This window comes from Podarcis raffonei, chromosome 8 (genome assembly GCF_027172205.1).
Source record: "Podarcis raffonei isolate rPodRaf1 chromosome 8, rPodRaf1.pri, whole genome shotgun sequence".
In the NCBI taxonomy this organism is placed as follows: Eukaryota; Metazoa; Chordata; class Lepidosauria; order Squamata; family Lacertidae; genus Podarcis; species Podarcis raffonei.
In genome coordinates this window covers 67,354,399-67,372,607 of record NC_070609.1, presented here as the reverse complement: position 1 = coordinate 67,372,607, position 18,209 = coordinate 67,354,399, and the positions used below count along the sequence as shown (strand labels likewise).

The window sequence follows — 18,209 nt, the reverse complement described above, 5'->3', positions numbered from 1 at the left end:
GGCTTCCTCCTCCATAGTCTCAGTGTTGCCCTTGCAGGAAGGAGGAAGAGGAGCGGGAGGCAGGCAAAGGTGCAGTTAGTTGTCTCTGCCCGTCATTGCCTCTGGCTCCAGCAGTTGTTGATCTCCCTGCTGTCTGTCCCAGTGGGCATCAGCTACCACTGGCCCTCTCCATGTACAATATGAAGAAACTCCAGGTGTCAGGCAGCAGGAGAACCAACCCCCACGGAAGTTTGCCAGGAACTTATAAGACAAGGAAAAGTCCTTACCACTTTCTTTCTATTCAATATTTACAGAAAGAGGCTTGAGAATGCAGCCTCTTCAAATAGTGGTGTTGTCCTGACACCAACCCCCTTTTCTTCCACTTCCTTTTTTTTATTAAAAAAAAGGTTTTATTAAGACTTTCAACATAACAAATTATCAAAAACATATCATTTTCATTCCCCCGCCATTTCCCCCCTCCCCGAAAAAACCCCCTCCTTCCCACCCCCTACCCCCCAGTTCCCATTCTTCTTTAAAGCCACAGTTATCCTTCTCTCACAGTTTGTATGTCAGTTTCGCCAGTTCTGCATAGTCCATCAATTTCCCTTGCCACTGTTCTTTTGTGCCTTTTCTTCCACTTCCTCATTCATCAACAGCACACACACACACACACACACACCCTTTACGGTTGCCACTTAGGGCCATCTGTCTCCGTGTTCTTTGCTTTCCTACTTTTAAGGCTCGCCGGGTTCTGGGAGATGGTGGGTCTGGAATGCTTTCTAGTGATAACATGTCAGCTCCTGCTCTGTCTCCTTCTCCTCCTCCTCTCCCATTATTTCCCAAATTTTCCCCTCATCTGCCTCTGAGCTGTGACCTCCCGCAAACCCCTGTTGTAATTCTGAACTGTCTTCTTCTTCTCTGGAAGGGTCTGGCTGGGGAGGTGGTCTCCACCATTCCTCCTCCTCTGCCCAGTCCCTAACACCAGGGGAGCTCTTCCATCCAGCTGTTCTCTCCCCTGCCACCCCAGTATTTCAAAACTCCGGGCCACGTGCACTCTACGACAGAAGCAAGTCTTTGCCCTTCCCTCCCCCAGTTGCCAAAATTTGGCTGAACAAGCAGGAAACCAGCGCACAGGGGAAGAGAGTGAGCTTCGCGAAGTGGTGAATGTCAAGCAAATTAGCTGGGTTTCCTGTGTTGCAGGGGAGTCAGTGACCAGAAGTGTGTCTTCCAGAAAGCTCTCAAAGGAGAACTCAAAAGAGAAGTTAAAGAGCAAAGCCTCCTGTTTACAGTGAGCTTTTGCCATATGAATGTTCCCTTAACCCAGAAAAACAAAAAAACAAAAGGAAGTGTGATTTTTATAAATGCATGTATCGCAAAGTCTGCGAGCCATTGCATGTTGAAAAAACATGCTCTGCTGATTGCTAAAGGTGTCTATTAACTGCATATTGACCTACAGAACATAGGAAGTTTGCCTTATTCTGAGCTGCAGTCTTGATCCATGTTACAGGCAGTACTGTCTGTGCCAGCCTCATTCATCCCAATGGATCTCCGTAAGTTCTGGACTACAATTCCCATCAGGAAAGTGTAGTTTTCAGTCACTTTGCTACATAGCAGAGGCAGCCCAAGAAAACCTTGCAGCCAGTGAAAGACCCACCCTCCTCATTGATTCCATTTAGAGAATTCAACCAAATAGCAGCTAATATTTCTGTGCTGGTGACAGTGCCCTTCTCTACAATGCAACAGATATTTTAGGGGCTACAGGGCAGGCTGTCTTAGAAGTAAGGGTGCCGCAGCCCCTAGTATCAGCTGCCCAAAGCCAATGTCTCACTCTGGTAGAGCCAGGCCTGATACAGAGCTCAAAAACAGCGGCGTTTTTCACAGTCTGTTGCAGCCTTTTTGGATTCTGGGAAGCAGGGCTTCTACGGTAATTCCAATCCACTGATGTAATGTTTTCAAGTGAATCCTGAATCAACTGACTTGACTGTACCCTGGGGGGGGGGTACATTCATTTAAAACTGAATTTATTCAGCCTTCTTGGTAATTTTTATTTTATTTTAAGAAAAGCTTGCAAAATGGCTTTCGCTGTATTAAAACAATGCTGCATAAACATTAAAAGTGGCTCTAGCCCTCTTATCCTTAACCCCCATTAAAATGAAACAGAAATAGAAGGGGCAGCGGCGGTGGAAAAAGCGTGATCTAGCAAATGCTCAGAACAGATCCAGCCCTTTTAGGGTCTCCATGCTGACTGTCAACAGCTCCTTGGGGTTCTAGGCAGAGGTCCCTCTTCAAATTATTTATCGTTTTAATGCATAAAGGTACAACAACCATCAAAATATAATAGCAGCAAAATAAGCCAATAGAAGTAACGAGGAGAAAATTATAAGACTACCAAGAGTACATTTCCAGTTATATTGCACATCTATATCTGGGATATATTGTGTAGAATGCATTCTTTCGAGTCTGTTGTATTTCTGGAGTTTTAATTACTCAGGGTTGCATTCAGTGTTAATCCTGCTCAGAGTTGGTGCATTGAAATTACTGGGCATGGCTAACTTAGCTGCATTAATTTCTGTGGCTGTACTCTGAGTAGAACTTAGTCGGCTACACTGCCCACTACAGTCAAGAGTCTTTATCTATTTTCAGTTATAGCAGATTGTTACATGAGCAACAGCTAATAAATATCTAGCCATTTCCCTCTAATCTGCTAGGACCAGACCTTTGACATAACCAAACAGAATGACCAGGCAGAGGTCCTTATAACTGGAAGTGCCACAGATTGAATTTGGGACCTTCTGCATGCAAAGATGATGCCCTGTTGCAGAGCACGTCGCTGCATCTCCATACCTTCTGTGTTGCCCTCCATCATTTAAAGACTTAGTCCATGGTGATTTTTCAGACTTTGAATGCAATTGCATTGCTAGCCCAGTGCAGCCTGGCAAAGCACCTATAGGGCTTTTTGAGGTGGTGGTGTACCTTTTGTTAGAAGCTTCCTCCTGGTTTGATGTTCATCACATGGCACTGCTGAACTGGTCCTCAATTGCATCTCAATAAAACCATGCCTGTTTTCTGCTGGGGAGTGGGAAAGTGAGCTCAATTTATTAGTTTCCAGAACTGTTGCTCTAAAAAGTGCAACTGTGACGTTACAAAACTGCACGCATAAAAATTCAAAATTCAAAAATGAATTGTTGTTTGGGTTGTCAATAGGAAATTAATTACCAACCCCCCCTCCCATGTAATAGGAACTGACTATTCCTATAAGAATTAAGAAATGTCTTTGAGCAAACAGAACTGATTGCAGCACCTGAAGCCTCAAGAAAGTATCTTCTAATCAAAGGTACAGGGGGGCTTTACTGGAATGTTGTAGGAGAATCTTGACAAAGGACTGTGCCAAGTGATATTTGGAGGCCCCCTTTTTAATTCCTCTTACAGTGGAATTAAAACCATTTCCGTTGCTAGCCTCATCTTGTGACAAATATATTTCCCTTGTTTGCATTGCAGGTTCCCGTGTGCTTGAAAAGTGTACTGAGAACGCTGACACGAAGTGCAGAGCGTGTGATGAGGGGACGTTTACAGATGTCTGGAGCGCAGCTGGACTCTGTTTCAGCTGTTCGCCATCATGCAAAACAGGTATGTTGAGCTCGCTGGAGCTTGCTAGCCTGAATGTGAGGGCCCTGAAGGTGGAAGGTGATAATGCAACACAAGTCCCTTATGCTTATGGGCCCCCTTCCAGACACCATTTTTATCATGCATTTGCAGTGATTTGCACCCGTGATGGTATTGGGGCAGTTAGATGCGAACCTGCTTTCAATACTGTTTGTGCCTGCAAAAGTTTTAGATCAGATATACCGTGGTACCTTGGGTTAAGAACTTAATTCATTCTGGAGGCCCGTTCTTAACCTGAAAGTGTTCTTAACCTAAAGTACCACTTTAGCTAATGGGGCCTCCAGCTGCCGCCACACCGCCGGAGCACAATTTCTGTTCTCATCCTGAAGCAAAGTTCTTAACCCGAGGTACTATTTCTGGGTTAGCAGAGTCTGTAACCTGAAGCGTCTGTAACCTGAAGTGTCTGTAACCCGAGGTACCACTGTACTGCTTGATTTCCAATTGGCACACGTCCTGTAACTTCCTGCTTGAAGTCCTGTAACTTTTCATACCATAAAAGCCATTTCTCTGATTAGGAGAATAGGAAGCTACCTTATAAAGAGTCAGACTAATGGTCCTTCTAGCTCAGAATTCTCTATATTGAGTGGCACCAGCAGCTCGGGGGGCGGGGATATTCCCAGCCCAAACTGGAGAGGCTGTGGGTTGAACATGTGACATTTTGCACACAAACCATGTGCTCTATTACTGAGCTACGGTCCCTTCACTTAAATATCAAGTAAGATTTCAGCCCTCATGGTCCTCAATTGAATGATTATTGCTATTATTAAATTCATATACCACTTACATGGCAAATCGACTTCTAAGTGGATTGTTGTTGACATCTGCCTGCCTCAAGAGACAATGGAGTGTGCCTCTGGGGGTGAAGTCAAACTGCTGTGTTAGCAGCACTGATGTGACCTCCCCAGGCCACAAGCCTAGGCAGTGTGTATGGAGGTCCTGGGCTGCCCGAATGACAAGACCCCTGTCTCGGCCTCACTGATGTGGTCCAAAGGAAAGCAGAGCAATACTTTTGGCACCATTCAACCATCTTAGGGACTCTACTCTGGGTTTACTCCTTGGCCTTTACTTCTTACAAAGATATCCCTCAAGGTAACAGAGGTTTAGGATCAGAGTTTTCCTCCTCCTAGATGGGCTACCTTCCCAGCTTGATAAGCCCCATCTGCCCCTCACTTTCCTCTACAGTATGTCCAGAAACCGCCTTCTTGACCATTGGACCCAGTATTGGTTGCGTGTGCTCAATCTGTCGGAGCCTGTCTTCACATGCAGGGGAAATCCCTAACTCACTGAGGGTTTAAGACCCATCAGCTACCCTCCCCTGGTTTAGCTAGCCAATCGAAGCCGTTCACAGGGTGTGGCTGCCGCCGCATGCTGACAGCTTCTTGGAGCTGCAATTTTAAAATATCCGCACATAATGAAAATACATAATATTACCCAATATTGCCCACTATGAAAGTATAAAATGAAACAAACCTGTTTTTTAAAAAAACCAATTCCAACAGTTACAGCAATTTGATTGAAAAGTTCAGGGAATGTTTGTCTGAACAGATGTCTCTTCAAGAGCCTGTGGAATGCCAATACCGATGAGAAGAAGAGTTTGGATTTGATATCCCGCTTTATCACTACCCTAAGGAGTCTTAAAGCGGCTAACAATCTCCTTTCCCTCCCTCCCCTACAACAAACACTCTGTGAGGTGAGGGGGGCTGAGAGATTTCAAAGAAGTGTGTCTAGCCCAAGGTCACCCAGCAGCTGCATGTGGAGGAGCGGGGAAGCGAACCCGGTTCACCAGATTACGAGTCCACTGCTCTTAACCACTACACCGACGCCTCTCATATTTCAGCAGGGATATATTTAGTATAGCAAATTGCCTTATACCAAGTCAGCCCAGTGGTCCATCTATCTCGACATTGCCTCCACTGATTGAAAGTGGGTTGCTAGGATTTCAGACAGGGGTCTCTCTCAGCCCTATTTGTAGATACCAGGAATCTAACCTGTGACCTTCTGCATGCAAAACAGAGGCTCCATCACTGAGCTAGGGAAAGATATGAGGGCCTCCATAGAGCCCATAAAACGCCACTTCCTGTCTCCCACCAAATTAAGTAAAATCCTGTAATCCCTACAAGAGGACGGTCCCTCTTGCCCATCACCTCCTTCCCAATCTCCAGGCATTTGAGTACAGTGGTACCTCGGGTTAAGTACTTAATTCATTCCGGAGGTCTGTTCTTAACCTGAAACTGTTCCTGAGGTACCACTTTAGCTAATGGGGCCTCCTGCTACCGGTGCACCGCTGGAGCACGATTTTTGTTCTCATCCTGAAGCAAAGTTCTTAACCCGAGGTACTATTTCTGGGTTAGCGAAGTCTGTAAGCTGAAGCGTCTGTAACCTGAAGCGTATGTAACCCGATGTGCCACTGTATTGGCTTCTTACAGCAAGGACTTGGGCTTCTGCCATTCTACAGCCCCCTGATGTCTTATATTTCCCCCCTGAAATTAGGATTGGTTCAAACAAGGGAGTGCACTCGGATGCAAGACAGATCATGCCAGTGTCCTCCTCATCACTTCTGCCAGCTGCCCCATTCAGGCACCTGCATATGGTGCAAGTTATACCAGCAATGCCAAAAAGGCTACGGAGTCGCAAAACAAGGTAAACCTGCGCGGTCCTTTCTTTCTCTCTCCCTAGGGGACAAATGGTGATGGTAGAGACACAAAACAAGGGTCTTCTGGTGTCTCAAAGCAGCAGGTGGGGAACTTTAGGCCAACGGGCAGAGTGCAGCCCTCTAGGCCTCTCAAAATGGCCTTCAAGACCCTCCTTGGGCCACGTCCCTCACTGGCCCTGCTCTGTACCCTCCTCAAGGGCTTTTGCCTGGCTGGAATCTATCCCTATTAGTGTTATTTGTACATGTGGTTCTCCAATTTATCATCACAACAGCCCTGTGAGATAGGTTAGGCTAAGTCACTGGGGCCACGTCCACCCAGCAAGCTTCATGGCTGGGCATGGATTTGAACCCTGGTTTCCCAGGTTGCAGTCCAACACTCCAATCTGGATGGAGAATGGAGAGGCATGTGTGCAAACCTCTGGCTTCAGTGTGACTTAAGATAGTAAATTGATGGTCTTTGGGGACTACATCTGCCGCCAGCCCCAGCCAGCATGGCCAATGGCCAGTGCTTCTGGTCATTCCCAGAGTTGGTGAGACTCATTTGACGGCATTGAAAAAATGCTTTTAGATGTTGTTTTCCCGGTCCTGTGGAATACCCTGCCACAAGAGATTCAGCAAGTGCCTTCCGGGCCAAATGCCTGCTGAAAAATTTTATTTTGCCAGGCCTATCCAGGCAATTAAGAGTACATTCCCCAACATGACGGTCTACTGATGTTTGTTTTAAAAAATTCTTTTTGCTTTTAAATTTTTATGATTTTATGGTTTTTGGGGAGTTGGTTGTACGGTTTATGGTTTTTTTATATTGTTGTAAACTGCTGTGATTTTGTGTGTGTGTGTATATATATATGTATATGTGTGTGTGTATATTTGTGTGTGCATGTGTGTGTGTGTATATGAATATATATATATATATATATATATATATATATATATATATATATATGAGAATATATATAATATTTGATACAATGATATTTGAATATGTTTATACATAAATAAATGATGGGGGTTATAGGCCAGCAACTTCTCAAAGGGCATAGGCTTCCCCATCCCTGCATGAAATATATCAGGGGGTAAACTCTGTTGCTGTACCCACATGACCTAAAACCTTCTGACTTTCTTTCTGTAAAACTGAACCTGGGATCTTCTGCATGCAAAGCAGATTCTCTGCCCCTGAGCTATGGCTCTTCCATAGCTCAATTCCTGAAAGGCAATCAAGGCAGATACACAGAGAGGCAGGTAGCAAGTCAGGTAGAAATGAGGCGCCAGGAAGGCAAGGAAGCTGAGCCAGAGCAGGCTGGGAACACGAAGGAGCGCAATCTCTGACCCGCATGTTGTAGGCGGTTTTGTTGTTGTGCAAAGTTCACTGGCAGGAAGGGGAAGTTTACACAGGGACGGGAAAGGGCAGTGGCCGATAATGCAGGGAGAGATTTGGAGCGTGGCAAAGAGCCAGTAAAACGTCTGTGCGGCTCAGGCAAAGAAATGCTAAACTTCACACAAAGAAACATCTTTGGGAAGCTTATAGGTTACTTTGCAACACCCAAAGTGTCCAAAAAGAGTTCTTAGGCACCGCCGCAACAGTGGTCGTGCAGGATGGCTCCTGAATTAGGCCTCAGGGTACCAGCTGCTGGGAGCTGCAGGTGGGCAGAGTGCTGTTGTAGAATCATAGAGTACTTTAAATTGTAAAACAGAAAATTTAATAAAAATATTATATATATATATATATATATATATATATATATATATATATATATATATATGAAACACACACTCTCTCTCTCTCTCTCTTTAAAAAGAGAGCTGGGAACCTGGGAACTGTGGTTCCTCTGGGAGGTCAACTTCAAAGCACCTGGGTCTGGGATTTGGAGCCATTTCCCTCTCTCATGTTTCTGTGGACGTGACTAACCAGAACTCTTTGAAAATGTCTGTCTGTTTGTTTGTTTGTTTGTAGGCACAGAAAAGAAGGATGTAGAATGTGTGCCCTGCGGTCCAGGCACATTTTCAGATGTGGAGTCCTACAGCGCCTCCTGCAGGCCTCACAGGATGTAAGTTGCCCCATCTCTCCACCAAATATGCAGATACACAGGTGGCAGCCTTGCAAAGGATGCTAGCAGTCCTGCTTCTTCCTTTAAAGTTGAAGCGGGTTTTCGTGGTAATGGAGTACACAGATGCTTCTTAGACCTTAAATACTGGCAATGCAAAACCCAAGTGATCTTTAAGAATACACGCACACACATTCCTCTATAACCAGGCCTTTGGCTGATTAAACATTATATGGTCTTTTTAATGTTTTTGTTTTTAGCTTTTTAAAATGTATTTTGAGTTCTTGTTTTGTGTTTTTATGTTGTGAACTGCCCAGTGATCCCTGGATGAAGGGCGATACACAGATTTTAATCATAATAATTCCAGGTTTGGGAAGACTGGGTCCTGGGATGTTCTGCATGCAAAACAGCTGCTGTACCAGTGTCCTCATTAGTTGCTGCCTTAAAGTTTAGTATTACGTATTTTAAAAATATTAGCTGTGGTTCCAGAGGGTTGGATAAGATGATCCTTTGGGTACCTTCCAATTCTACAATTCTTCCCCCCCCCCCCCGAAATAATTTTTATTTGATTTTACAAGTGTAGAATTATAACAATACAAAATACAAATCCATGTGTAGAGATTTCTCCGAATCTCTAGACTTCCCACCTTCCCATCCATGTGCCCTATTGTCAAAAAATATTATCAACTGCATATTATTTCATTACCCAAATTTTATGTCTCTCCATTTTGTCCATAGTATTTTCTACATTACAAGTGTTATTGGAATCCTGCTAATGTTTTCATCTGCTTACAGTGGTCTCTCAAGTAAATTATAAATTTTTCCCATTCTTTATTAAAGTTTTGGTCCTCTTGGTTCCTGAGCTTTCTGGTCAGTTTTGCCACTTCAGCATAATCCACCAGCTTAGTTTGCCATTCTTCTCTGCAATTCTGCAATTCTATGATTGGTTTAACTGTCATAAGCGTACACTTTCCTGGTTCTTGCTGGATTTTTCACTTTCCTTCTCCCATTTTTTTTGGCTCCTCACAGTTGTGAATCTGAAATCACTCCCGGAAACAGCACCCATGATGCAGTTTGCAGCGATCTCGGTGCACCCGTGGGCACCGTGGCAACTCCTCTGCGCACCACAGTCACTGCAAAGAGTCGTTTGGTCACCAGGAGTCCGACAGCAAAGACGCAGGAGGTTCGGCAACAGCCTCCGGCAGACATGTCTCAAATTGCTGGTGAGCATTGTGGGGGGCGGGGGAATTAACTTAACTTCTAGGCAGTGTGGGATGCGGGTGGCGCTGTGGGTTAAACCACAGAGCCTAGGACTTGCCGATCAGAAGGTCGGAGGTTCGAATCCCCGCTACGGGGTGAGCTCCCGTTGCTCGGTCCCTGCTCCTGCCAACCTAGCAGTTCAAAAGCACAAGGTGCAAGTAGATAAATAGGTACCGCTCTGGCGGGAAGGTAAACGGCGTTTCTGTGTGCTGCTCTGGTTCACCAGAAGCAGCCTTGTCATGCTGGCCACATGACTCGGAAGCTGTCTGTGGACAAACGCCGGCTCCCTCGGCTTAAAGAGTGAGATGAGCGCACAACCCCAGAGTCGGTCACGACTGGACCTAGTGGTCAGGGGTACCTTTACCTAGGCAGTGTACAGAGTGAGCTGGGCTCATGTTCCTCTTTTAGAGAGGGGGACACAGCGCCACAGTGCCAGGTCTCCGGTTCAATACTCGCCATTTCCAGGCAGGGGACGGGATGGACTCGTTCGTTTGTAGTTTGTTCATAGTTTTTTCCCCACAAAGAAAATCATGCTCAAAGCAGCTTGCATCAAAGGAATGCATCTCAAACAAAGCAGCAGCCTGGACAGCTCAGCTGGCTAAACCATGGTGCTGATAGCGCCAAGGTTGCAGGTTCGATCCCCGCATGGGTCAGCTGCATATTCCTGCATAGCAGGGGGGTTGGACTAGATGATCCTCAGGGCCCTTTATGACTCTACAATACTATGTTTCTGTGTAATAACAGACTACCTAGGAAGGTGGTGGGTTCTCCTTTGTTGGAGGTTTTACAGCAGAGTTTGGAGGGTCATCTGTCAGGGATTCTAAAGCTGTGACTCCTGCATTGCTGAGGCTAAATGACCCTTTGGATCCTTCCTTAGGAAGGATTAGCAGGAGGAAGCAAATAAATGAAAATAAGGACAAGAAGCAAGGAAAGACTACAGCACAACACATTACAATTGCTACCCGGAGCAGAAAAATAACATTATATGGTCCGTCAAGGCCCTCATCAATTTTCAAATGGCCCATGAAGAAAAGAACAAGTTTGCAAACTTTGCCGTGTAGGACTTCTGCCTCCATCCCTAAGGGTCCTCTTGGATGTTAAGATCTGCAGAGGCGGCTCTCTTAGTAGTGCTGCCATGGTCAGGAATGTGGGGAAAGGTAGCCCAAAATGGGGGCCTTCTCTGTGGCAGCCCCTAAAGGCAAACGCCTTCCCTACAGAGGTGCATCCAGCTTCTGCCAGGTGTTACAGATGCACCTCTTTGCTCTACTCTTTCACTGTTAAGATGTTTTGTTTTGGGGACCCATCACTTTTGTCGAAATCCAGAACCCCCGGTCTTGTTTTGGTTGGGACTGTTGTACTTGGTTTCGTAACCATTTGATTGCATAACTGCTTTTATAACTGTATTGCTGTAAACCTGCCCTGGGAAGACTGGTTAGGAAATAAACAGATAAAAGATCACAGCTAGATAACACATGTTGGGTGCTTTGAGCACTTAGAAGTGCAGTAAAAAAACAACGTTAAGGGTTGCTACTACTACCACTGTTATTATTATTATTACATGTCATCCACAACAGAACGACAAAAAAAAATGACATTTCACCCTGGCTAATTTTGAGGACTCAGATTTAGACCCTTCTTCCTGAAGTCCAGTCTAGGTTTGATAAGGTGGCTTAAAGTTCAATTTCTCCCATCATTTACATTTTTGAAACTGACTCCCCCCCGCTCACCCAGTACACTTCAAAGTTTCCAGAAATGTGACATCTTAAAACCCTAGTGTTTTCCAGACAGAAATTGGAAGCATTGGAAGTTGTGCTTTTCTGGGTTTTGCATTGGGGTCCCTAGCATTGTCGTCGTTTGTCTTCCCAGGTTTGGTGGCCGGAGTGGCGTGTGCCATATTTGCACTGATCGGAGGGACTTGTGCCTGCTTTGTTCTGAGGAAAAAAGGTGAGACGTGTGAAGAACTGCTGAGGAAATAACTAAACCACATCATGGCTGCTGCATCCCTGATTAAGAGATCCTCAGAACCCCTGGTGGTCTCTTGCACTCAGAGCTCCCCCTGGTGGGGAACATATTCAAAGTCCTCCATTGTCCTCTCTTTCATTATAAGCCCCCATTCTGTTTGTTTTGTTTTGTATACAGCGGGTTCTCTCCTGTCTTCCATTATACAGTTCAACTCTTTATATCCCTAGTATAGTATTCTCTCCTGCCTGTGTTTCCATTCCTCTCTGTTGCTGGCTTTCCACTAGGCATGGCAACCCTAGACTCTTCTGTCCTATTACTGCATTGCAAGTGGCTGGACTAGACGGCCGTTGGGGTGCCTTCCAATTGTACAATCCTATGTCTCAGTGATCTTACCAGAGTTTACTTACATAGCTTCGGAATACTCTGCCTGTCTGCTGCCCCAGCTTTCTCTCTTTCCCAACTTTCTGGAGGGGACAGTGTTATATCATTCTAAGTTGCAAGAGCTCTTAGCCGGAAATCAGAGAAAAGAATGAGATCGGCATCTTGGCTATGCTCCCAGGGGCAGTCAACACACCAACTTCCAATAAATGACAACAGATGTTGCTGGACAGCTCCAGATTCTTGGAATTTGGAGCACAGAAAACCAGGCAGCCCAATGGATAAGAACAGATGTTCTCTTAGTAACTGTGCAACATGATAAAAGGATGCTCTATCCCCACGATATAAACCAAGACTCAAAGATTTAAGTTGGGTAGGAACAGGAAAAAAAATGTTTCTAAATATTATAAGAAAATAAAGCACAACTTTAACGCGATGTGGAAACATAAGCATGCAGTCGAAACGGAGAAAATCACAAAGATAACACAATGACAACTTAACCTGTTCTGTTTATGTCTGAGACTGATCAAAATACTTATGTGACCAATGAATAACATCAAATTTAGTCAAAGGCTTTTAGACCCAGTTGGACTCCTTCAGCGGTTAGGGGAGAATTACTATGAACAATTTGGTTACCGAGAATGGGTCTAATAGGTTAGTTTTTCTAAATGAAATGAACTGGCAATTCCTATAACTCTTTCTAGGCACATGCAATGCTAATTGGCATAGGTAGTTGAAGTATTCTGATAAATGTGTCTCACGAGCTACACCTTTGGGGCATCTTCCAATGCACAGATCTCCGATTGTCAGCTCCCCACCAGCGACCATAGGGGTGCTTGCAAAGTACTGTGTGGCCACATTGTGATATCAGGTGATTGTCAGGTGGGCAGCCCCAGCCCAACTGTCAAAGTTGCACACAGGGGTTGAGGAAAGATGGATCTAGTTCCCTGTCCTTGTCCTGGTTTATAGCTAAAAGACGGGAAGAAATGAGAAGCCGAGAGAAACCGAAATTAACGAATTCATCCATCCCTCTGTGGGCTTTTGCAGGAACTAGTTTTGCATGTAGGGAGGTTAATTTCTAATTTGTGTTTTTTCTCTTTGGCAGGCCACCTTTACGTACTGCCTTTTGCCAAGGAAAAACAGGTGAGTGACAGCCTCTCTTTCAATATAAAGGATAATCTTGTATATTCATCTCCAACTATACCAAGCACGGATGCTCCTCCCTGTGTGCCACAGACAGCATCTGTGGGCAGCCCCAGTGCACCTCTGCAAATCCCCACTGCACCAGGTCACCGAGTCCATGAGGCATCTGCCATTTTAATTACCCATAATGCCCCTGACATGGTGCTTCTCATGTAGAACCATTTTAGTATCCTGTAATGCCTTGGAGCACGATCAAAACCTTCCTGAGGCAAATTCTTAAGAAGAAGAGAGTGGAGGAAGCTACCTTATACAAAGTCGGACTGTTAGGGTTGTGTCAAACATTGGTTCTTTTCAGAGTACGCCCATCAAACTAATGGAAATGACTAACTTTGGTCCGTTGGACCGTATGCAGTGAAGTAGATTTGCAAGCAAGGGGATTTTTGCTTACCCAACAAAACTTGCCTACCAATTCCCTTTGCTGTCCCCAAATCTGCTCTGGTGAGTTGTGGGGAATCCCCATAACAGACTGAGGGAGGCACATAGGGAGATGGAGGGTAAACTCCATTGGGTATCCCAACGTCCTTGCACCTGTGGATCTACTTCTATTAATGTCAGTGGGTCTACTCTGAATAAAAGTTGGACACAGTCCTTGGTCCATATAGCTCAGTATGGTCCAAGTCAGCCTTCTCCCAACCCCTTGGCCCTTCAAATCAAATTATATCCCCCCATCCCCCCACTGGGGTGTGGATCTCTCAGCAACTGCCCAAGAATGCCAGCTCCTGATGCCTGGCCCTGTGAAATGCACTCTAGCTTCTGCAATGACTGTCTGGAGGAGAGTACTCTGCCTCCTAACACAAATGCCGGGGATGGTCATCAGCCCTCAGATAAATATTAACTGTGGCCTGCAGTTTGGGTTAGAGAATAGACTAGAATAGAATAGAATAGAATTTATTATTTATACCCCGCCCATCCGGCTGGGTTTCCCCAGCCACTCTGGGCGGCTTCCAACAAAGCATTAAAATACAGTAGTCTGTTAAACATTAAAAGCTTCCCTAAACAGGGCTGCCTTCAGATGTCTTCTAAAAATCTGGTAGTTGTTCTTCTCTTTGACATCTGGTGGGAGGGTGTTCCACAGGGCGGGTGCCACTACCAAGAAGGCCCTCTGCCTGGTTCCCTCTAACTTGGCTTCTCGCAGTGAGTGAACCACCAGAAGGCCCTCAGCGCTGGACCTTAGTGTCCAGGCAGAACAATGGGTGTGGAGACACTCCTTCAGGTATACTGGACCGAGGCTGTTTAGGGCTTTAAAGGTCAGCACCAACGCTTTGAATTGTGCTCAGAAACATACTGGGAGTATTCAGTGATAATACTCAGGCAAAGGTGAATATAGATAATTACAACTCCTCCACTCTGCATTGGGGGGTCGCCAACCTTTTTGAACCAGTGGGCACATTTCAAATGTTGAGTGTGTGTTGGAGGTGCCAGCCACAAAATTGCTGCCATAGTATGGCAGGGCATAACACAAAAAGGCTGCAATTAGGGATCATGGCATAACATAAAATCAGAGAGACAACCACCCCCAACCCTTTTACGCAGAGACTTTATTCCAGAATAATTCAAACTTCTTGTTTCATTGGATGCCTTTAATGCGCTGCTGGTCCTGGTTGTGGAGATAACGTAATATTGATCTCTCTCACATACTGGTCCGGCTAAACACAACAGGACTAAAAATAGACAAGGTGGCTACATCACAGCCACTCTCAAGTCACATAAATTGTTTGAAAGGTACTTGCACATTTTGCCTCATAACTTTCTGTTTAGGAGGACTTTTTTTTTTTAATGAAAACTCAGTCAGGGGCACCTGCCGATGGTCAATTACTTGAACACAGAGTCGGTGTGTCTCTGACACCTCTGTCCTTCATTGCTTTCTAGCCGTTTTCATGTCCCGAAAAAGCACCCACCAACTGGCATCAGGACACCAACGCTCTGCAGCAGGAGGAGCAGAATCTCCTTCAGGTCTCCGCCTCAAGCAGCGGGTCTTTAGATAGCCCACCGGCCTCTGAGAAAAGCAGCGGGGTCAGCAGCGAGGGCACTTTAAGCACCGACACAGAGAGGACTCAACAAAGATCTTCTCCATCAAATACCTGTGTGCATCACAGCGGCGCAAACTCAAGTAAGGAACTCCCCTGAGCATGCTACTTGTACTCATTTATTCCATTTATCAGTTGCCTAATAATAGCGTGGTTTAAATAGGTATATTGTTCAGTTACAAAAGAAAAGTGCAAATATAGCAAGAAAGAAAACAAAGAATCAAAAATATAAAGCAGAAAGTGTCACAGAAGGACAAAAGTGCACAGGTCCAGTGCAGCTCCAAAGGGACAATAGAGTGTCCTCCTTACAAATAATAAAGATACAGTGGTACCTTGGGTTACAAACACCTCAGGTGACAGACTCCACTAACCCAGAAGTAGTACCTCAGGTTAAGAACTTTACCTCAGGATGAGAACAGAAATTGCGCACCGGTGGCATGGCGGCAGCAGGAGGCCCCATTTGCTAAAGTGGTACCTCAGGTTAAGAACGGTTTCAGGTTAAGAACGGACCTCTGGAACGAATTAAGTTCATAACCAGAGGTACCACTGTATAGAAAAATAAAAGTGTTCTCCACCTGTGAGTTCTATTATTGAGAATAAAGGTTCTATATAGTTTTAAATGAACCAGACATTTACATGTATTGCTGGCACTGAGTAACCACCATGTGCCTCAATATTTGTATAAGAAATAAAATCATGTTGTATATATTAAAAATGGTCATTCAAGCTCTGCCCTTTAGACACTTTTAGTCTGTGAGCTATTTTTTCAATAAAGGTAATTTGTTAAACCCTAGAACACCAGCAATCCAAATTATTAACAAGGTAGATCGCCCCCACCCAACCATATTATAAACAGAACACAGAAGTTTTTCCGAATCCAAATTATTAGGATTTGGCAATGCAGTACAACCCTGGGCTGCTGTTACGAGAGGTGATACAAGTTCTGTTTCTATGTACAGGTTCAAAAGCACCAGGTGGAAAGATGGAGTAATCGTTTGTGCAGTTATCAGAGTGATTTCAGCAAACACCTTCTTCCAAAATTTAGCCACCTTTCAGCCACCAAATTTCAGTCCCACCATGTGTGCTTATATGTACCAACCACATGGCAGCCCCTCCAACACAGTCAAGATGCACCAGGATGCAGAAAAGAGAGCTATGCGGTGGAAGAAGATTGGAAAAAATTTAAAGACTATTTACAGAAACACTGTAAAATTAATGAATGTTAGAAGTTGCTGGAATGAAGTTATATGGCTTTAGCAGAAATATTATAAAGAATTAAGTAAAAATAGATTGTTAATGGGCCAAAGGGGAAAAAATAAGGTTAGATTGTGTTAAGATAAATTATAGGACAAAAACTGAGAAAGATGGAAAGGATTTGCTGAAATAGCTAACTGAACTAGAATACAAAAAAGGGAGGTGTGAGGAGGTCGTCGAAACAAGTAAATGAAAGATAAGATATGGAAATATTGGATGTGTTTTTAATTGTTTCTGTTTTTGTTTTGTTAAGTAGTGTTTTTTGTTTTTTATGTATTGTATTGTATTGTTTTGCTTTGTTTAACTCTTTTTCTTCTTTTTGTAATCTTTAAATTCTTAATAAATATTACTTTTTTAAAAAAACAAAAGAGAGCTATCGTGGAGTAAAGTGCCAGCTATAAATTGGTTTTGCCTTCTTATTTTTTAATAACAGAGCAATCCGGCAGCGGAGGAACACATGTCAATGTCAGTTGCACTGTCAACATCTGTAACGCTTCGGACCACAACTTGCCGTTCCAGTTGCTGAATGCTTCGGGTGCCTCCAATTCCAGAGACTGCGCTTTGGCAGAAGACCTTCCCCTGTCGAAGGAAGAAAGCCCCTTGAAAAAGGAGAGCGGGACGCAGATTGCGGAAGAGGTGGAGGACAATATGGACGCGTTTGACCACAGCCTGGGGAAGGCACTTCCCCTGAGCATACAAGACGTGGGCATGAAGGCTGCATGAGGGAGGCTTGTGGAGACTCGCCGAGTGTGGCACAGCAGTTTTTGTATGTTACAAATGGATCACAAGCCCGTCACGGGTTCTAGAGAATCTCAGGTGCTTAATTAGTAATATACAAAAGGGGAAGAAAACGAACTTTGTGAGAAATATACGTACAGTATTGGAATTCCAGGATTTGTCGGTGACTAAAGATGCAGATTCTGGAATGCGTTGATCACCACGTTGCCCCCAAATTACACCTATAGTGGTATGGTGCTCTGATTCTGTGCCCAGTTGCCACCACAAAATGTGTCCCCCCCCCCCATGCCTCCATCCCACCTTTTTCTTTCCATCACCCCCTAGTTTGCCCCATTCCTGTTTTTTGGCCTACGTGTATTATTTTTGCTTAGGGTGCAGGAAGTCCCAGGTTCAAATCCCAGACAAGCTCTGCCCAGGGAGTGGAGAAATGCTGCCTGTGTTTTTAGCAACTGGAAGAGAGATGTCGCTCTGTGGGAAAACCATGTGCTTTGCATGCAGAAGGTCCCAGGTTCAGTCCCCAGCATCTCCAGACGGGGCTGTGAATGCTCCCCTGTCTGAAACCTTGGAGGGCCACTGTTAGTCATTGTGTAGACCATATTGAACCAGATGGGTTAATGGTCTGACCATAAGTGTCAGCTTCCTGTGGGAGCGTATATAGAGCACATGCATTGCATGCAAAGAGCTCCAAGTCCAATCTTTGGTATCTCTGGGTAGGGCTAGGAATGTCCCGTCTGAAAACCTGGAGAGCTGCTGCCAGTCAGTGTTGACAATGCTGAGGTAGGACATGCAGATCTATCTATAACTTAGTGGCAGATCACATGCATTGTTCCCTAAAGGTCCGAGGCAAACTCAGGTAGCTTGGAAAGGCTCCTGCCACAAACCCTGGAGAGCTGCTGCCGGTCAGTGTCAACAATACTGAGCTGGATCTGACCTGGTAAAAGGTGGCTTAGTTATCCAATTTAAGCAGCAGGCTGGGTTTTCAGTCACACTTCCAGAGGCCCAGGCCTGTAAGATAGCTGCAATTTGATTGCAATGAATGTTTTCCTTCAT

The 18,209-nt window shown here is 44.8% G+C and overlaps 1 protein-coding gene across 1 annotated transcript in view; it reads left to right on the top strand.

Annotated features, from left to right (window-relative positions):
• The window catches only part of LOC128419636 (tumor necrosis factor receptor superfamily member 1B-like), a 37,153-nt gene extending 19,846 nt beyond the window's left edge, over positions 1-17,307 (top strand). Inside the window, exons 3-10 of the mRNA XM_053400562.1 lie at positions 3,478-3,606; positions 6,133-6,282; positions 8,247-8,340; positions 9,367-9,560; positions 11,464-11,541; positions 13,043-13,080; positions 15,010-15,250; positions 16,855-17,307. Of these exons, the coding sequence (XP_053256537.1) occupies positions 3,478-3,606; positions 6,133-6,282; positions 8,247-8,340; positions 9,367-9,560; positions 11,464-11,541; positions 13,043-13,080; positions 15,010-15,250; positions 16,855-17,144 (1,214 nt within the window). The 3' untranslated portion in view covers positions 17,145-17,307. The remainder of the gene's footprint in view (positions 1-3,477; positions 3,607-6,132; positions 6,283-8,246; positions 8,341-9,366; positions 9,561-11,463; positions 11,542-13,042; positions 13,081-15,009; positions 15,251-16,854) is intronic.
• The last annotated feature ends 902 nt before the right edge of the window (positions 17,308-18,209 follow it).